The sequence below is a fragment of the Channa argus genome, chromosome 1, assembly GCF_033026475.1.
Source record: "Channa argus isolate prfri chromosome 1, Channa argus male v1.0, whole genome shotgun sequence".
NCBI classification, from domain to species: Eukaryota; Metazoa; Chordata; class Actinopteri; order Anabantiformes; family Channidae; genus Channa; species Channa argus.
This window is the reverse complement of record NC_090197.1, coordinates 40,360,887-40,382,173: the sequence shown is the minus strand read 5'-3', so window position 1 is coordinate 40,382,173 and position 21,287 is coordinate 40,360,887. Positions and strand designations below refer to the sequence as shown.

The following is a 21,287-nucleotide window of genomic DNA, read 5'->3' as shown; positions in this document are numbered from 1 at the left end:
TTTACACTGTCTAAGCAAAACATAGTCAAAAATCCACATTATGGGATGATAATTTGCTTAGGTTCTGCTGTGTTTGGTTGTTTTTGTACCAATTACCACCCTCCCTTCCAGAAGACAGTCCTATTCTGAGGCTGTATTATTATCTAGACTGCTGCTTATAGGCCCATGATCTATAGCCTCTTACCTTATTAATGCATGTTAAGTAAACCAATAGGCCAATATGACATTTTCAACAGCTGCACTAAGGAACTCTTTTGTGTTAAGAGCTCAACTTAAAACTCTTAAGGTGAATCCTCACTGTGAGATTACTCGTTTCAAACCTCAGCTAAGAGAAGATGTCTTGAAATGTAATTTGTGATAGTTATTATATATTTTTCACCTATATTTTACTTTGTGAATATTCTGTTATAAAGAAGACATTTATACACCATTAAGAACTTTTTTATAGGCTTGTTTGTAGTCCAGGGTCCCAAGATAAAAAAAGCGTGTATAACATAATTTGCAAATTAATTGAGGTATTCATTCATAAATGCACTGTTATCTTATGCAGATACCATTGATCAATATTTGTGTGTTTAAAATATAATGTGAATAGAATCAACAAGTTTTGTCTGGCATTACAGACATATTAGTGATGCAACTACAGAATGGTAAGTCATATAAGCTGTTTGCATGAAGCCGTCACACACAGGGTAGAGAGGCTGGTTTTACTGAAACAATTGTGCCACCAAATGGACATCTGCATAAAGACAAGCTCTGAGGTAGTAAGTGCCATCAACCACAATAAAACTGCTTGCCTAGTGCATTCTTATTGTGCCGCCAAAACAGCTCTGAACCATTATGGTTTGGATTCCAGACCTCGGAAAGTGCATCTAGCTGACATCAAGATGTAAGCTGCTAGGCTGGTTATTTGTTTTTCTGGCTCATACATATACTCAATCAAATGGAAATCTAGGCAAATTAGAGGTCAAGGCAACACCGTAAACTCTTTCCAAGAATTTTTGAAGATTGACAGGGCTCAGCATGGGCACTGACCAGTCTCCAGCTATCATACATCTAATATGCAGCAAGCTGCAATACACAGTGTTTTCTGGTTTCAACAGTTTGTGCTACAGTAGCTCCTATATATCGATATATAGATCCTGTACATTCAGTGTCGGGAAAGAGGATCATTTGTCTGATTTGGCACAGTTATTACACCGGTACCCTTCATGACGCAAGCCTCCCCTATTTCTACCGGGCTTGGAAGCAGCGCTTCACAGCTGGGGATTGGGAAATAGGGTGTTGGGGGTTCAGTGACTTGCCCAGGGACACTTTGACATGTGGTTGGGAGGAGCGGGGCGGGAACCTCCGACCCTATGGTCAGTAGGTGTGCACTCTACCAAGCCCCTATCCAACAATTTGGCAACACTTAACTAATATCTAGACTATATTAAATTACAAACCTAATTTTTTCCACCCCCAAGTTAAGACGAGTGCATTCCTGGATCTTAAACCCAGATGAACTATATTTGTCTATATAGGTAAAGCAGTGGGAAGACTGATCTGTTATACAGCACCCAGGGGCAGGGCCAAACCAAATATCTGATTCCACCACATGTCAGATAGCAAGATGGTAGGTACCTGTTGAAGAACTTTGAGCACAAAGAGAACTGACCAAATCTGAAGCTGAAATAAATCACTATATTTAAAAAAATATATAATTTTATTATTATGTACATTTAAACTCACTGGCCACTTTATTAGATACACCTGTGCAATCTAATACAATCCAATACAGCAGCTCCACCATGAATTCTACTTTTACAATAAATTATAACATTGTAAAAGTAGAATTCATGGCAGTGCTGTATTAGATTGTACAGGTGTACCTAATAAAATGGTCAATGAGCGTATGTTGGTTTTATATATTTTCTTGCTATAGAATTTTGCAGCAGTAGCAATCAAGTAGCTTGTTCCTACAAAGGATGGATTCGTACCTCTCCCCAACTGTCTATTATCCTTTGTTTATGACTATTTGGAGTTAAAAAGGGTATAAGTTAATATTTGATATATCTGACAGTGAATAAACACTTCATTAACACATCAACACAATTAGCATATTAATAAATAATGTATCATTTCAAATAATTTATATATCAAAATTTTAAAATCTTTTAAAAGATTTTCCAAATGTGCAGCCCTACTTTGAGCCTATGGACCCGACTGACCACCCCAATTAAGTAATAAAAAGTATAAAATCTAGGTCCGCCCCTGCCTGCACCGAGCTCCTGTCATGGCTGCAGCGGTGTGGACTGATCGAGGAAGGAGGGCTGCGACTCTTGTGGGGACTGTGATCCGATCCACGTCCACTCATACCGCTTTAAAACCCCAGTATGACGCGCTGGTCATCGGAGGAGGTGAGACCTGTAGAGCGTTGGAAAAACGTGCAGCAAGCTACAGTAAATCAGTGTTTATGCACCGCCTCAGCTAAGTTTTTCTTTAATTAAAACGAAGAATGCAACTCCCATTTCTTAATATGCTTTAAACCATTTGAGAGAAGTAAGCTGTGTTTCTCGCAAATAATTGTTGTTTGCAAGATCATAGTTTAACGTTGGACTCACCGGACTTGACTGTAGGAATGACCGAGTAGGACTGAGCTTGCGCAACAAGTCGAACAAATACACACGCTTTCTAAATTCAGGACGTTTCTATGACAAATGATCATTTTTTAAGAAAACTGTATGACATGTTTTACATTTAATTGCAGGACACAACGGACTGGTGGCCGTGAGTTGATGCATTTCTTTAACACCTTCCCTCTGTTGTAATACATTCAGTGATTCGGCAACAAGATAAATAGTTTGTCTCTGTGTGTGTGTGTGTGCGTTTGTAGGCTGCCTATCTTCAGAAGGGAGGACTGAGGACTGCAGTGTTGGAGCGCAGGCATGTGCTGGGAGGAGCAGCTGTTTCCGAGGAGATCTTCCCTGGTAGGATGGGCTTTGGCTGGATAAGATTATATTTCCACCCAGGTTATAAAGTGTCAGTTCACGCAAATGTAACAAGATACAACAAAATATTTTAGTGTAATTTTACTGACTGACCCCTTAATAGTGGAATAGGTTTAATTTAGTTTACTACAAGTGTGCTAGATCTGCAAGGTTGAATGAACACTAGTGAATCACAAGTGTAATTCATAAGTGTCTACATGTTTATACTCTGCAGTTTTGTACAATTTAATTCTTCTGAGAATAATAATAAGCTTGTATGCAGGTTTTCACTTCTCCAGGTGTTCCTATTTGCTCAGTTTGCTACGACCTCACATATATAAAGACCTGGAGCTCAAGGTAAGCGCAGCCTTTACTAATCTACAAAAAACATCAATAGTGCTACAGATTTCTTAATTTAGCTAGAGTGCCTTGTTTGCTTCTCTTGAATTTTTTATTTTCTTTTTTATCTTTGTCCATTTGTATTCAGAAACATGGGCTAAAGGTATATATGAGGGATCCCCATGCTTTCACACCCATGTTAGAGGAGGGAGTGCGAGGTGCTCCACCAAGATCTCTCACACTGGGCTCAGATCTGGCCATAAACCAGATGGAGATCAGCAAGTTCTCAAAGAAGGATGCTAAGGTCATTTAAGAATTATGATAACTGTTTTTGACTAGACCGTGCATGTCCCTGCATTTCACACTGCATAACCATTTAAGCTCGTGTCACAATAGTAAGGGGTAAAACAGTCCTTCACTGTCTCTCTTGAACTTTATTTCTCCACCAGTACAATTTTATTCTGTTTACTAAAGCAAATCCTGCATATTCATGCTTAGCAAAATAATCATTCATTCTTTGGCATGTCACCAGGCTTTCCCAGATTTTGTTGCACATCTCGAAAAACTAGCTGGAGCTATTCACCCTCTCTTGGATGCTCCTCCAGTAGACACATCAGCTATTACCACGGGATCACTGAGGAAGAGACTTGCTGCAGCTAAGACACTGATGCCTATTGTCAACTGTGGTGGGTTGGTGGATGACCGCTTTGAAATTTTGGATGTCAGAATAACAAATGTTTCCATGTGTTTTGCAGTATTTAAGGGAAGATATGTTTTTTTTTTTCTTTAAAGGCCTGAAACTGGGCAGAAACATTCCAGACTTCTATGAGATTGTTACCGCACCAATAATGAAGGTTGGTTATTGATTATGCAAATATTGGCATTAATGGCTGTTTTCTGATCACTGTATCATGACTAACTTATGCTTTGTGCTGTAGATCCTCAATAGGTGGTTTGAATCAGAGCCACTAAAAGCAACACTGGCTACTGATGCTGTCATAGGAGCCATGACCAGTCCAAATAATCCTGGTAGTGGGTAAGACAAATTTTAAAGCACCCTAAGAGCACACAAACACTGGACTGTACATGTTTAAATGCAACTAGAATTACAAACTGGCTTCTGATTGATGAAACGCTCATATTATTGTCTTGTCTTGAAGTTATGTGCTTTTACACCATGTGATGGGAGAGTTGGAGAAGGAGATGGGAGCTTGGGGTTATGTGGAAGGAGGAATGGGAGGTGTGTCTCAGGCAATTGCTAGTGCTGCTCGCTCCTATGGAGTAGACATTTTTACTGAGAAGGTAATGTGGTTTTAATTAATAACACTGAGTTGATGCAGTTTATTTTGTGGGTGACTAGAAATTGTATTCTAGTATTCTATTCCTGTCTGCATATAAAGTGTGTATCCTTTGCAGGATGTAGGACAGGTCCTTGTTGGTTCAGATGGCGCTGCTAAGGGAGTGGTGCTGAAGGATGGCACAGAGCTCCACAGCAAGGTGGTTTTATCAAATGCTACCCCACATGTCACTTTTAAGAATCTCGTGCCACAGGTAATATAGAAAAAAATCATCATCATCATAACTCATCACATCATTACAGTAAATCATATGTTACCATGGCATGAAACAATATGATGTATTTGGGGTTCCTGTGTGCACTGTAGGCTGCTCTTTCTCTGGAGTTCATCAATGCCATAGATCAGATAGATTACACTTCACCTGTTACCAAGATCAATGGTAAGCTAGCTCTTTTTCTTTCCTTCGGCTTGCAAATCAGAATCTTTTGCCAAAGTAGTTTTACCTGATAGGTATTGTTTTGTGGCTGCCAATAAGAAAGGAAGAATTGATCTGTTTTATCCAAGATGCTGACTGTCAGCATACTAAAATGTTAACCACCCCAGAATCACAGCATGATGTTTAGGGTCACAGTAAGCCCCCCAAAAGAACCAGGCTTTACAAGAAGCTCCCTTTCAGCCTACTAACTGGGGGCTTGCAATTGTTATAAGCCATTTGTTAGGGCAAACACCCTACATTCTTTTGTTGTATGTAGAATCTTGGTCCGTTTTTGCATTTGTGTTTAGCCACACACGTTATAAACTGAGATGAAGTGGTAAGGGGGTAAGACAAAGAAAACAAACGCAGGGTATTAGGAAGGATCAGATCTTAATGTTCCTTTACTGAGAACTGCATATTATTGCAGTGCAATAATAGGTCACTGCCTAAGCTATTAATACTGACAACACAAAATTCCAAGTATTGTGGTTTTTTAAAACTGTGTACAGCACAAACAACGAAGAACTTGTTTAAAGTTGTTTAACTTCCTCTAGCTCCTGTTAGGTATTAACAGTAGAGCCAGAGCTGAGGGGACTTATGACACTGGATTTCTTTACTTCTAAGCTTATAGTGCATTGCTTCTTAATTATGGTCAACTCTGTTTTGTGGGATTTTATTTAAATAGTCTTAGCTGCATATCACATTTATTGGAAATATAAAGTTAAGCACACTCTCTGCATACCAAAAATATAAATTGACATAAAATTTACACATAATCTCAGAGCAAACACTGATTACACAACATTTTCTTTACTGTGTTTGCAGTGGCAGTGGACAGGCTACCAAACTTCCTAGCATCTCCCACACCAGATAATAAACCTGGACGCCACCATCAGTGCTCCATTCACCTCAACTGTGAAAATGTAGAGGTATTGGTGACTGCATACAAAGAGGCCATCAATGGACATCCTTCAGTAAGGTACATAAATGCTCACACTCTTGCATGAGTGAGCATTAAAACATTTGATCTTTATTCCTACATTAGGATCTAGCATTAGGATTTACATTTAGTAACTAAATAATCTCAGTGGTTAGCTGGTTGTACATGCTAGAGATACAACACATATATACACTATATTGCCAAAAGTATTCACTCACCTGCCTTTAGACCCATATGAACTTTAGTGACATCCCATTCTTAATCTATAGGGTTTAATATGATGTCGGCCCACCCTTTGCAGCTATAACAGCTTCAACTCTTCTGGGAAGGCTTTCCATGAGGTTTAGGAGTGTGTTTATGAAATACATAATACACAGAGCTCGCAGTCTTTGTTCTAATTCATCCCAAAGGTGTTCTATCGGGTTGAGGTCAGGACTCTGTGCAGGCCAGTCAAGTTCTTCCACACCAAACTCACTCATCCATGTCTTTATGGACCTTGGTTTGTGCACCTGAATTAATTTATTTGGATGGGTGAGCGAATACTTTTGGCAATATAGTGTGTTCTAGACAAATTTCAAATAATGTTTCAGGACGGCTTTATGATAATGATACGTAACGGTTTGTCACTTATCATTTACTGTAGAGAATACAGGACAAAGTGTTAGGTGCTTGATAACTGTAGATTAGAGATTAACCATGAAACTTCCAAAGGTACTTATACCAGTAAGAGAAAACAAAACTTAATCTTTAATCCTTAACTAAAACTAGTAGTAAGTGCACTTAAAAATGTTTTTCCTTGTACCTTTATAGAACGTAATCATATGCCGTGTGATATTCTTCCCACACATTTATTTTTAGTATCCTTATCTCATCGATAACACAGCTATAAATGAGTGGGATTATTTTTTCTGAACATGTTTTTTTCCCTTCTCTTTACAGGAGCTGTAAATTTATGTATATTACTCTGCTTGCAGATTTCTGACCATGTAACATCTAACCAGATAATTATCAATAAGTAACAGTTTTCCTTCACTTACCACCATCTTGTCACGTCATGTCCTCTACTTTTGTAGACCCATGATGGAGATGACCATCCCCTCTGTGTTAGATCCTACTCTGGCTCCCTCTGGCTGCCATGTGGTGTCACTGTTTACCCAATTCACCCCGTACCACATAGAAGGCAGGGAGTGGACTGACCAAGACCGAGAGGCCTTTGCTGACACTGGTTAGAAATTACAAAACTATTCAGGAATCCTTATAGTTCCAAGTTTGCATTTAATACTCAGGAACACAAGTTCAAGCATGCTGTGCTTATAATGAACAGACGATGTTTAAATTAATGACACTCTTTAAATACATGTTTGCCTGTTGCAGTGATAAAACATATGTTTGTTTGCTTCTTTAGCATTTGACTGGGTAGAGCAATATGCCCCTGGCTTTAAAAAGTCAGTTGTTGGAAGGGATATCCTGGCTCCGCCTGACCTGGAGAGGATCTTTGGGCTTACTGGAGGGGTATACACACTGCACACATTGTGGAACTGAGCAGCAATTTGAATTTTGATACACAGCTTATTTGCTTAACACAATCAACTGTTCAGTAGATGAGGAAGTAGCGTGAGTGCTCCATAGTGTTCTGTAATTTAATATCCACTCACGGAGAGACCTGTTGTTAGAAGTTAATGTTTACGCACAGTTTTACTACAATCTATAAGTCAGAATCAAAGTTCAAAGTTCAAAATTCACTGAATTAGTCAATAAAAAGTTTTTCTTTGTCAAAAACAGCTTTGTTTTTTTCCCCAGGAAACCAAAGAAAAGTAAATGTTTTCTCTCATCTTTACAGAATATCTTCCATGGATCAATGTCACTCGATCAGCTCTACCTAGCACGGCCTTTGCCCTTCCTCTCAAACTACCGCTCCCCAATTAAAGGGCTATATCTGTGTGGCAGTGGCTGTCATCCAGGTTTGCTTTTAAAACTCAACCCTCGGATAATAATTGAACTAAAAATGTTGCTGCTGTGTATTTTACTACAATCTTTATGTTGTCTGGTGTTAGAAGAGAAAAGCTCACTGCTCATGATAAAGAAATGAAATCACTGCGTGATGTTGGGTGTCTGAATCTATGATTTTCCTACAAAGAACAAAATGGTATGATACCTGTCTATTTTCTGTATTTAATGTGTATTAGGTGGCGGTGTGATGGGTTCCCCTGGCTGGAATGCTGCCCTTACTGTCATGGCTGACCTGAAACGTCGCTGAAACATCCAACAGTACTAGGTCTCGGTTCAGCCTCTCTTTTTTGAGTGATTTGTGTGAATTTGACTGGCTTGGGGTATATATCTCTAAACTCCCTATTTGATTCGCTGTCTCCACTACATTGCAACACAATGTAGTGGAGACTCATGGTGTTTGTAGGTATAGAGCTAAAAGAAGAAAAGAAAAGCGGGTAATTGGTTGATTTAATAGTGCAGCTGATGCAGGAGGAAGGAGACATGGACAGGCCTTTAAACTCACATTGTATGCTAGATACCACTCCTGATATGAAACATTGGTGCAATCCTTTTCATAATTCTGATATGTCAAATCATCTGAAATGGCAAAAAATCAATGATACCAATACGAGAAATGAATTTTTATAATCATTGATAGTTAGCATTGAAAATTAGCTTAAACTTTTAGCTTAATCATCTGTACAGAGTGAACCCCACTTCATGCCCAGTGATGGCGGGAGATGCCCCCCCAGGATAGGGGGTTCAGACAATGGATGGATGGGCATTAGAGTAATCATGAAAATTATGCAAAGTCAAACTTTTAAAAAACTTTTTTTTATGAATAAATTCTAATTACTTACATTAACTACTATTGTTTCTTTATTGTCGTGTTTATGTTCATTCTTATGTAGCTATTCAACAACAGATAACGGTGTCCTGCGCCTTTAAGACGCTGCTCGGGGTGGACCTGGCGTTGGGGTTTGACGCTCAGGAAGTGGACGAAACCACCAAAGATTCCCGCAGATTCGATTGTGCTGTTGTTGTAAAGTCGTTTTGGCTAACCTAACATTTGAATATTTTTTGTGGGTTACTTGACTCGATAATGCTGGATGGTTGCGCTCATGAAATTCACCAAAGATATAACGCTACGTTGGCTGCTGGGACTCGGGAGCGGTAAGAATCGCTGCACTTTTCCAAACTTTCTAAACTCAACCTCAACTTAAAGTGATGCCGTAAGTAATGATACATTTCACCTTCTAATGAATCCCAAGCTCCTACCAAACGTCGGCGTTGTTAGGGGCCTGTATGTGATGTATTTCGAAGTCAAGGTGCTCACATTGACTTCTTGGTCAAACAATGAAAGTTCCTCTCTAGCCAGTTCCACCCTTTGCTTGAACTACCTCCAAGTTTGCGCAGTCGGTGCCATAGAGTTGCTTAACATTTAAAGCACAATCACAGACTTCATCTTCATGAAGGAAGTAATAATTTTAAGGAAGCCTTATATAGTAAAGCATGGGCCTATAAAGCCCATCTAAGAGATTTGAGGTTTACTGCCTGGCGCCTGTTGGTATGATAACAATTCCTATATATATGTGGCAGACGCCCCCAGCCCCATTACATTCTTATTACTATTTGTAGATTTTTATAACCATCAGTTTGAAGTTATGCGTCCTTTTTGTTATTGTGAAATGCCCAATGTTAGGCCCCTACTCTTGATTCACCGTGTGTTTTCAGTTTTCTAATAGTAGGCCTACAGGCTGTTCACTGATTTGACGTTTAAAACCACATCGGAGGCATTTAAGCGTACCAGAAAACATTTTTAATCACTTCTAGAAAATTAATGTTTGACAATAATGAAGTCGGAGTATCTCACACCACCGAGCATCCTGGGTATTTGTCTTCATTTTCATTTTGTGTGTGTGTGTGTGTATGTCTATAATCTTTTTTTTTTTTTTTTAAATCTCTGAAACTCACTAACACCGGATGCAGTAGTAGTTACTTAAGCGATGTTCTCTCTGGGTCTGCTTCTCTAGTGCTGTGTTGAAGGATGGAAAAATGCTTCTTGAGACTGCTTTCCTGGTTGGAGCTCTAGTTCATGATGATGCACTGTTATTTTGCATTCCTGGGGAAAGAGCTCACCTTTCAACTCCACACTAACTTAGGCAGTCTCCTTGAAAGGGAGAAACAGAGACTCTTTTGTTGCCTTTGTCCACAGATCTTGGATCATTTATCGTAGGAGAAAATTCTATTACAGTAAAGAGAAACAAAATGTGTAATTCAACGGATGGGATGGCGATGTGCTTTAGCAGTGCTTGTTGTTATTGTTGTCAGACATTTACAGCTGAAATACTTTACACTATTTATGTAGGTTTTCACACATCAACTGCTTTTAATGTGGAATGGTGATCTCTTCACCAAGGCCAGTCAGTTTGATGGATATTAATTAATTACCTGGATGGTTAAATGGCTTCGGTAACAAGGTTAGATATTTTACTTGTATATTTAGAGGATTTATCAGCACTGTCTTGCATGTTGACTAGATCCCAACAGTCAGGAGAATACAGCTACTTGTAGAGAGACAGGGAGGATCTCCATTGCCTGCTTGTCAGAATTTTCTTATTAGGAAATATAGTACAGAACAAACGGAGTTGGTAGTCCTAGTCCAAAACCACATTGAGCATTAGGAGAGTCGTAACAATTCCCATGAATGAGTCATGAGTCATTCTTGCCAATTATGAAAAATGTAATTACCCTGCAAATCCCTCTTGAACAAATTGAAATGTGACACACCATAGGTTCCTGCATGTTCCAGTGTTTTGTTTCTTTTTGTCATGTCGTTTGTCTGCAGCCATTGAAAATAAATCAGGCACAGGCTTTTGGTTTGGTTTGATCTATGCCCCTCAACACAGAAACATGTGTGCACACGCGCGCAAACACACACAGACACACACACACACGCACATAAATCCTGTGGTTGTTTTTCTATGGAATTTTTCTGGAATGTTTCTGCGAAAAGATAAGGTGTTCTTTAACGACAGTGTAGCAGCTGTTTTTTGCATGTTGGGAATGTGTAAATGGAGAAATGGGTATAAAAATCTATCTTCAGACCATAAAGAAACAATTAGACTCAATCTACTTGAGCAATTTCCCTTTGTTTGCTTTGTCTTATGCTGAGCTTTTGTTGTTCTTTTTAGAATTATTACATAATTTTTTCTGTGTCCGCTTATTGCCACTTAGATGTATAGCTATTTTGCTATCAAAAACTTCATAGTAGTTAGAGTTTATTGTGAAAGAGGAAGGACGAGCTTCTCTATTTGGCATTTGACAATGTTGCTTTCGGTTGTCAGGTTTGGATACCTACAAAGATTATACATAATGCTTATGTCTTATCCTTATACCTGATGGCTTGTGAAATATTTGTTTGTAAAAGTAAAGTGAAACGTCTCATCACATGAAATAAAATGCTGCTTATGTCCTTTTCATATATCACAGGCTGCCAATATTGTACAGTCACTACCCTTCTGTGGGCACAGTACAAAAATAATTTAAGATGCACTGGTCAAGTTATGTTACAGTGCTGAACTACAACTGATGCTTACCTAGCTCCACTACATAAACAATGAATTGCTGTGTTGGCTTTTCCTGTATGGTGATTCAGGAACACTACTGATGATTCAAGAGCTACTGTATACTTAGCAATTTGTTTGTTTAGAGTGGTTTTAATTGAAAACATCTGGCTCCTAAATTTTGGAAAAAGAACAATAGTAGATACTATATTTGACGTGCTGTATATTTCCCAACAGCCCCCCCTGTCCAGCAGCAGGAGGAGCAGATGGACTATGGTGCTGCGACGCCAGACCAAAGTGATGATGACAATTCGTCGCAGGTAAACAATGGGTGTCAGCCTGACAGAGCAGAGTCAGGGCTGCAAGGGTGAAGGTACACTGTCTAATCTTTGACTGTGTGTGGTTTAGCATGCATTAAATGGAGAGGAAGATCTGAATGAGGATGAGAGGGTCCGACAGAGGGCAGAGCGACGCAGAGCCAAGAGGAAGGTGAGGACATAAATTCTTACACCCCTTAAAACATTATATTTCTTGTATTTTGTAGAAGACATGTCTCACAAAGGGTATGTTGTGCATTTATCTGTTTTAGCGTCGACGAAAACGTAAGAAGCAGGAGCAAGTTGTGCAAAATGAGAGCGGTGAGCAGGTAATAGTCACATTATTATTTATAATATTTGACCTGCTTTTGCTGTGAATAGCTGGATACTTAACATGATCTCACTTATTAGGACGATGACGATGAAGACGAGGATGGAGGTGCTGAATCTGAACTAGAGGAGAATGCATCAGAAGCAGAAGTTGGTGCAATATCTGCTCCCTCACACAAGTTTGCTGACACTCCCGCAATGGCTCCTTCAGGAATCAAGGGGCATCAGAAGAGCCAAGCCAGATCCACTGAAGAGGTAAGCGCTATATATTATTCTAGAATTTATGCATGTATAATTTTTCTTTTTAAATTTATAAGAAACATTGACAAAGCCATTCCTACAACACAATAGAAATAGATAAATATAATGTCTTGTAAACAAAAAGGTAATGTGGGGAAAAAAAGGTAATTGAGATTGTTGCCCATTTAACAATAATTTTACCCCACATCCTCTGGTAGTCAAATAACCTATTTGGTAGTCACATAACTATTGTCTAACTTGTGTGTGTGTGTATTTGTTCATCTAAATTTAAGTTACAGCATCATGAACTCACTCTTAGTTAGATGACACACTACTTTCCTTCCATTTTTATTACAGGTTTAGGTTTTAACCCCAATCAAAATGTACTAATACCATTACTGTACTATGTCTCTGGTTTAAGTAAATTAATCAGTTGATGTAAAATTTGCTTGATATCAACACTTTTATGTTCGTAGACCTTGACAACTTATGACTGAACACCAATGATTTTTTTAATGTCCAACAGGAGCCAGAGTGGGATGTGAGCAGTGCCTTTGTTGCTAATGCTGCTAGCCATATCAAACCCAAAGGATCAAGTCGCAAGTCCAAAGAAAACAAGGAGAATGAGGCCAAGAGAGAGGTAAATGAATAATGTAAAGTTAATTGGTTTGGTTGAGAAGGAGTACTTGCTATTACTATTCACTTGTTTCAACTCCAGACCACAAAAGGCCTAAAAAGTGTATGTGTCCTTCTAGGGTTGTGTGGATAAAATTATTTCACGTAGACATGTGACATATGGGTTACTGACTTTAGACTGAATTTAATAAAATTACATCTACTATACAAAGTGTGCAACAAGAATCTTGGGAAGATAAAGAAGGAAAACATTTCTGTGTATGGTCAAGGTGAAGGATCTCAAAGTATCTTGATGCTCCTGTGACCACATGGATGTCCATGATGATGTTATTAAAAATGTATGATTCATGGGACTATAGCCAACCTTCCTGGACACTGCTGCAAAAATGGAAAACGACACCCTGACTAAAAAGGACAGTTTGAAAGCTAGAAGTTAACAAGTCAATGTGTCAGGGAGTATGTTCTTTGGACAGATTAAATTAGTTTAAAAAACCTTCAAAGAAAAGAACACCATGCCTACAGTGAAATATGGAGTTCCATCTTGGGCATTATGTTTTGGCTTGCTTTGTGTTTTTAATCTTTGCTGGGCAGAATGAAATTAAAATATTATGAAGGTATTCTCCCCAGTATCAGACAGCTCAGTCTCTCAGATCATTGCTCCTTCAACAGGATATTGACCCTAAACATGCATCACGAATGGGTGAGAAGAAAACATTAGGCCGCTTTACAGTGGTCTGCTGCGAATCTTAATCTTAATCCAGATGAACATTTATGGAAACTGACGAGCTGAAACACTCACATTGGGAGACCGCACCCATACAATCTGAGAAAACTGGGGCAGTTTGCTCTGCTAGAGTGAACCAGTTGAAAACTGCACAAGTCTCATTAAGAGCAACAGAATGTGCTTGATTGAAATTATTGAGTCAAAACGTTAGTTTAGGGTTGCCAAAATTTCGGCCCATGTCGTTCTTTTGTTGCAAAATATAAAATAATATGTTGCATATTCTCTCTAACATCTGTTCTACGAAATCTAAAATAGTGGATGCCAGGTCCTTTTCAATTTCAGTTCATTTAGATTTCTACTTTTATTTTTTCACTATAAGGTTGTCAAGACTTTTAGCCATGTTTGTATAGTATAAACTGATAAATATATTTCCATATAGACGAATGGAACTGACACCATAACAAAGAGAAGTGCATCACTGACAGGTAAGAAACAATTTCTGCATAGCAAGTTACATAACCAGTCTTCTTAATACATTATTCATCCAAATTGTGACAAAGTCTTCAAGGAAATTATTAATTACACAATAATTTGTACAAGCATGTCTACAGTTGAGCCTACTGGCTCATCAGACAATCAATTACAAAGGTTTTAATTAATTTTTTTCTTTTTTGCAGAAAAAGGTATAAAGCTGGTGCAAGAGGGACAGTACACACAAGCAGTCAGCATGTTTACAGAAGCCATTAAATGTGATCCAAAGGATAACAGGTAAATTATCTATCATATCATGACTAGTTTATGACAGGTTACTGGCAAACATTAAGACACATGTAATGCAATCCTAATGCATATTTTAAAATTACACTCACTAGGTTCTTTGGGAATCGTTCCTATTGTTATTACTGCTTGGAGCAATACCCTCAGGCTCTTGAAGATGCTGAACGCTCCATTCAGCTGGCCCCAGACTGGCCAAAAGGATACTTCCGCAAGGGCCGTGCTCTAATGGGCCTGAAGGTAGGTACATGCTGGTGGCCATGGGATGAAGCATAGCATGTAAGCATGTAATCAAAGGAATATCTGCATTTTTTGTTGTGTAAGTCTTTGTGGTAATGTTGGCCTTTACTTATACATTTTAAGGGACCCTGTGTGTGTTTGTGTTGTAGCGGTATAGCGAGGCAGAGAAGGCAATGGAGCAGGTGCTGAAACTGGACAAAGACTGTGAGGAGGCTGTGACTGACCTTTTTAACTGTAAAGTGCTTCAGTTAATGGTAAATATGGCCACAAGCTCGGTGGTTGTGAATGTACTGTAAATAACCAGAGCTTTTGCTGATTTCTTCATTTGAGATGAAGTATTTGTTCCGACTAGCCGTCTTGACTCACTGTTTATTTCATGTGATTGTATTTTCTTGACTGTTATTTTTATTTATTTATTTTTTTGACTCTTCTTACCTCAGGAGCTTGGTTTTGAAGAAATGCAAAGTGTCCAACTGCTGGAGAAATTTTCCACAGTGCAGGCTGTTCAGGCATCTTTGTGGGAACCTCTCAAGGGTAAGTTTACATGTATATTTTATAAACGGTGCCTTGATTTATTTTGTTTCACAATAATACACCCTTTATCCTATATATTAAAACAGTGAAATTCTTTTTGTTTTCCAGCTGGCTGTCAACATCCATCAGTTGTGTTACAAGGGTAGGTGTCCAATTGTTTTTCCGTCAAAGTTAGAGGTCTGGAAAATGAGTAGCTTCTCTTTGGCTAAATCACTTTAATTTTCTGCACCTTTTAATTTATTGATCTATCTTTTTAGGTTGCCACACCATTGGCATTCTTTTAAAATGTATCAACAAATAATGTAACTGAGCTGTGAATTTATTTCTTTCAGTCATTTTATTTCTTTCTCTCCCTTCAGAAGCCCTTGTGCATCTCTGTGGGTAGGAAATGTGACAACTGAGCTAACTGAGAAACACCTATGTGATCTTTTTCAAATGTATGACCCTACAGTACAGTCCAGTAAAATGTTTTTTAATTTATGAGTTGAAATCCATTTATATAAGCACAATGTTCTATTTTTAGTTACACTGCCAAAAGCATTCTGTTTGTTCAGATTGGTGAAAATATTAGATTTTCATAAGGTGTTTGTTTCCTTTCTACTTTGCATTGAAGGTACGGTGAGATAGAGAGTATCCGTGTGCTGCATGACAGATTCTGTGCCTTTGTCAACTTTAGGAATGCAATTATGGCAGCACGTGCCATGGAGAAACTAAATGTGAGTGCTTTCTCTTTTTGAGGTTTATACCTGTATTTAAAAAAACTTGTTTATGATGTTGCTTATACGCTCCCTTTCACAGGGTTATTGTATTGAGAACACACGTCTAGTGGTGCGCTATCCTGACCGTCATACTCAGAGGTTCCTTCCGAATCCACTTAAAGCTTGTCTCCCTGTCACCCAGCAAGCTGGGGCAAGTGCCGGGTAAGAAGCACTTTACTCTCTTTGTAGAAACTCGGGGTCACAATTTTGAAATTATGTAACTTCAGTTTTCTTCTTTTGTAATTAATGTGCTTCCTCTGTCTCTTTTTTTTTTTTCTCCTTCTTCCTGTTATGTGTGGTCTGCCTAGGCCTCGACGACGTGGCCCAGTGAATGGAGATGAGTGTTACTTCTGGAGAACCACCGGTTGCCATTTTGGAGACAAATGTCGCTACAAACACATTCCTGATCAGAAGGGCAAGGACAGGAAGCCTTGGCAGCCTTGAACTCAGTTTACATCTGTACTGTGCAGAAACTGGGCCAAAGGCCCCAGTACAGACTGAACTCTGGGCTTAGAATATTTACCGTGGCAGAATGGACCAGAATTTTCAAAGGATCAAAACCAAGAATCAGGCTCTGAAGCTGGGATAGTCACACACAGGTCACAAAGGACTGAGAGTACGAAGGTTTGTAATACAGCCAAAGACTACACTGGATGATATTGCCCAATAGTATAACATTAACCAGAAGGGATCATTAATATCTCTTCATTTGTTTTGGATGAAAACCATAATATTTGCAGCCCTTAATGGCACTTGGTGATTTATTCCTACTTTAAGGAATACAAGTTAACCTCACAGGCCTACAATACACAGAGGGAAGTGAAACTGCCTTGACCCAGTAGTGTGTGTCTGTGTGTAAAAATGTTGAGCCCATGGTTCTTCAGAGGTGATCTTTGGGGCCCTCCTTCATTTGAAATTCCATTACAAAGCATTGTTCCTCTCCATTTTTAATTGGAGTAACCATTACTCTACTTGTAGTTAAGCTTATTAAGGTTAAGCTATGGCCCACTCACTGTTCCTATGCCCATAGCAGCACAATGTCCATTAGACCAAAGACTTACCAGCTGACGAGACAAATGCTTTTTATTTTGTTTTGTTTTTCTACAGACCCTTGTCTTCATACTGTGTAATGTGGCCTCATTTAAGACTATTACATATGGGTAAATGGACATGTGTTATTTCCCTATTACATATGTATTTAGTTATTGGTTGCTCTCTGTCACAAGATTAAGTGTTCAGCCTTTATGTCTGAGTTGCCATGTCAACTTGTGGAGGACTAATTGTCCTTGATAATAATTCTTGTAAAGAGTGAAACATGTAATAGTCAAATGTGCCACAAATATGCATTCCTGTTCAATAACTACAATATGAAGGGTGTTGTGTTCACATACCAGTGCCAGAAAGGTATTGTTTTATTTATTTGTTTTTATTTTCTTTTGTATTGGGTTGCATGATTTATCAAGTTAAGCTCTTCATTCCTGCAAATTTTTCTCCCTGTTGAGTATAGGACATAGTTGAGTCAATGAATTCTGAACCCAATGCAAAAGTTTTTATCTCAGCATTAGAAAAGGCCATATTGTTCTTTGGTATATTTGCATAGTAAACATCACAAGGCTTAAAAAAAAAAAAAAAAAAAAAAAAAAGTGGTGATTTGATTATCTTGTTTTTGAGACATGCATATACTTACTATTTGTGTTGTAGGTTGTTAATCTTTGTGACAAACAATTTGATGTCATTCATAAATTAGATCATACTACAGCACAGTGCCTTTTTAAAAAACAAAACAAAAGTATGTTCTGTCATGTACAAATGCATCCATGGCTGTAGGTGGAAGGTGATCCACTGACAGAATTTTTAAACATTGACAAGCAGTGTTTTTGACCTTGTGGTCTTTAGTTCAGTATTGCAGTGAACCAAAGAATGCCTCATCTCATGGCTCTGTACTTAAACAGCATAGTTCTTTCACACATGACAACACTATAGACATTGCATTTAAACCATTTGGCACATCTCATCAACTAGACAACAATTTTATAGCTATCAAACCTGGTTTAAGTCCACACTACACTAATTAGCAAACTATGTACAGCATAGTGAGATTATTTATTTTCCTATTTATACCTTTTAGTCTCTCTTTTTTTTTTTTCTCCCACATATCCTTTTACACCGAACCTTGGAAGCTTCTGTTTACTTTTGATTTAGTAGTTGAGAATTATTGAGAACTATCTGGTAAAAATACAGTTACATGCTGCACTTCTGCTTTTCTTTCATTGCTTTCAGTCATGTGCCCAAAGCATGTGGAAAAAGGAATTGGGCAGCAAGCCTTAAGACCGCACTTGATGATATAACAAACTTCTTTTGTTGGTGCTGTTAAGTCGGGTTGCACAAGGTGTTCAATTTTGCGGCTCCTAAAACGCTTGTGAATTATAGCATATTTTAATTTCATTTTATGAACATGTCCCCATACACAACTTGTTCTGTTATTGTTATTATTTTTTTTTTTTGTCCTTTTGGTTTTTATTTGTTTTGGAAAATGTATTTTAATCATTATGTACACTTTAATAACCAGAGCACTGCAATTCTGTTAATCAACCTAATATATTTTCATGCCGCACTGCAAAACAGGATCTTTTCTATTTAATAAAAGTATCTGACCACTTTATAAAACTTGTTTCTAAGTCATGAGTAATAGTTCAAATTGGAGGAAACCATTTTCTGCCATGCAGGTATTCTCCTTATATGGCAAATATGAATTATGTATATAGTTGCTGTGCGTTCCACAAGGTGGCAGTGTTGTACTTTTTCACTGACCTAGTATGTCGCCACCATAACCAGCCTATTCAATGAATATAATTTATTTATTTAATTTAATTTTTTTTTTTAAACTTCAGGATCTCAAGACATTTCTCAAGTCATTCCTGATGCTCAAAATGCTGAAGAAGTAAATCAAAGCAACTAGTCTGGCGTGTTTTTGGTGTAGAGTAACCCCAAGGATGTGTGGCCAGCATGAAAGAGGCATTAGGGAATCTGTAACCACTCAGACTAGTGGGATATAAAGACATGAGTAACAGTACTGCAAATGTGTGGGAAAAGCAACCATTAAACCACAGATGACATCTTGAATGGATAAGAACTGAGGCCTGCTGCCACTTGTGAAGGCACATACACGGGTGTAAAAGTACAAGGTTCTGCAAAATTAAAGAAGTAATCTACCGATTTTACACATGAGGGTTAGTGTAGAAGTTGTAACCAAAAACCTGCACTACAAACTGGAGGTATGGGGATTAATAGAAGTACACATTTACAAAAGAGGAAGGGTCTAATGCAATACAAGCAATGAAAATTCCAGTATTTCGCAGCTTAACTCATAGTATGGCAAACAACAGGAAATCTACGTGTCTATTGTCATATTAACCTTTTTATACTTTTTTCTCACTGAAAGGTCCATAATAATCTAGTGGACTAGACCTAAAACTGCCTCCAAATCTATTCACTCTAGGTGGTATAAATGTTTCCTAAGGATTTAAAGTTTTCCGATTCACGTTCGTGTGACTGCTGACACGGTTCGTGTTTTACAACATGTGCCTACAGTACACACTTCTATAGCCAGTACAAAAGAATGACAAAAACCTGGAGAAATGCAAGTAGGGGTGTGCATGACGAGGTGCTGCCATTTGAAAGGGGTTGTTTATTGTTGGAGGGCATGTATTTAGTTCATGCCTCCACAGATTGTGGGTAAGGGCAGAGCCGGCTCGGTCTGCATAATTAAAGAGCTGGAGAAAGAGACCGCTCAGCCACAGAAAGCTGCTTTGCTCAGACACTCTTAGCCCCATGAGCCCTCCAAGCCCTCCTGTAACACACTCTCACTAGCACACACACCCACTGAGCTGTTAAGTATTGGCACACAGGAATGAACACCTGTCTAGTCTAGTTTAATTAGTCTGTTATGCAATAGTGCATTGCAAGTCATAATGGATGGATGTCATACACAGCAATGATAGCTTTTAACCTTTCCCCCCACCCCCTTTTTTTTTTCTTTTAAATCTGCTGCTTTTATTTTTTTACCTTTCTCTTTCCTCTCCATGTTGAACTTGGAAGCCCCTCTGATTTGGCCACCTCTAATAGGGGGTCTGCTCTTCCCATTTGGCTTCACCAGTAGGGAGGGACCACCATCACTGGCACACACACAAACATGCAAATTACAGCTTGAAAGTTTACAAGAGTGCACACAAATACGTACAGATACTATATATTAAATGTGATTTTTTTTTTCACCCTGGTAAAAATCTGCTTAGAAGTTAAGTGTTTTTACAGTTGTGGCCAATGTTTCGCTTCCGACCTCCCCTGTCATGATTGTAATTTTTCATGTCAATAAATAAACATTGCTGCCAGAAAAGGTGCCCACTGATGTTTACTTGAAAACTAAAATACAGTTTATCAACACAACAGCCTGAGGCCCCACTTTTCCTTGTAGCTAAATTAGTCTCGCGTCTTACTGAAATAATTCCAAAAATAAATAAACAAGTTTAAAAACGTAGACATCTGGAGGGATTCTAAATTGGATCAGGACTCAGCACTAAAGTGACCCCCGACTGGAAAGCCATAAACAGGACCTATTTTTTTTTTTTTTGATGTACGCTGATGAGGTGAGTTTTTATCCTTTCTATACCATGATGATAGGTTAGACTATAGTAACATTCTCCTTGGCAGAGGTGGTACAGCATATTCTCATCAGACACATTCACCATGGCTACGGTGAGGCTCAGCCTATTTTAGAGTTGGTGGTTTGTGGCCATCTCAACAAGGAAATATCTACCCTGTGGTATAGGGAGCTTCTTAAAGGCACATAGGAAGTTGATATTTCAAACTATTCTAGAGCCAGAGTCCTTCCTGTTGGTTAGATTTACACACGTTCACTTCACGGATTGTGTATTGCTCTCAGTGTATAGTTGTATAAAAGGATCTTCAGCCTACTAAAGAAAATGGCTAGAGTCCCATATAGAGGAATAACACTGGATTTCATATTGAAAATGGGTTTCAAAATATATGGAGCCATTGCTGTTAAGATACTAAAACATCCTGTCTTCAAACTGATGAGTCTTCCGCTTGCTGAAGACCATCCACCATCCAATTCATTTATCTGTGAGGAAATACTGCT

The 21,287-nt window shown here is 38.5% G+C and overlaps 2 protein-coding genes across 3 annotated transcripts; both read left to right on the top strand.

The window, feature by feature from the left end:
- The first annotated feature begins 2,245 nt into the window (after positions 1 to 2,245).
- Positions 2,246 to 8,875, top strand: pyroxd2 (pyridine nucleotide-disulphide oxidoreductase domain 2). The gene is made up of 16 exons (XM_067520230.1): positions 2,246 to 2,399; positions 2,750 to 2,769; positions 2,876 to 2,969; positions 3,253 to 3,326; positions 3,457 to 3,612; positions 3,841 to 3,994; positions 4,101 to 4,162; positions 4,247 to 4,344; positions 4,469 to 4,610; positions 4,725 to 4,859; positions 4,973 to 5,045; positions 5,907 to 6,060; positions 7,095 to 7,246; positions 7,427 to 7,533; positions 7,862 to 7,982; positions 8,208 to 8,875. The coding sequence occupies exons 1-16, from the start codon at positions 2,276 to 2,278 to the stop codon at positions 8,276 to 8,278; spliced, it is 1,737 nt and encodes a 578-aa protein (XP_067376331.1). The 5' UTR covers positions 2,246 to 2,275; the 3' UTR covers positions 8,279 to 8,875.
- Positions 8,876 to 8,981: 106 nt separating this feature from the next.
- zgc:123010 (uncharacterized protein LOC641500 homolog) lies at positions 8,982 to 18,796 on the top strand. 2 transcript variants are annotated; one of them, XM_067520243.1, is made up of 16 exons: positions 8,982 to 9,183; positions 11,814 to 11,896; positions 11,985 to 12,065; positions 12,166 to 12,222; positions 12,305 to 12,478; positions 12,990 to 13,103; positions 14,263 to 14,308; positions 14,501 to 14,591; positions 14,696 to 14,837; positions 14,987 to 15,091; positions 15,278 to 15,371; positions 15,480 to 15,513; positions 15,731 to 15,808; positions 15,985 to 16,087; positions 16,170 to 16,291; positions 16,438 to 18,796. In XM_067520243.1, the coding sequence occupies exons 1-16, from the start codon at positions 9,120 to 9,122 to the stop codon at positions 16,571 to 16,573; spliced, it is 1,524 nt and encodes a 507-aa protein (XP_067376344.1). In that variant the 5' UTR covers positions 8,982 to 9,119; the 3' UTR covers positions 16,574 to 18,796. The 2 variants fall into 2 exon arrangements, with proteins under 2 accessions (XP_067376344.1, XP_067376354.1); XM_067520253.1 differs by having other exon boundaries at positions 9,016 to 9,242.
- The last annotated feature ends 2,491 nt before the right edge of the window (positions 18,797 to 21,287 follow it).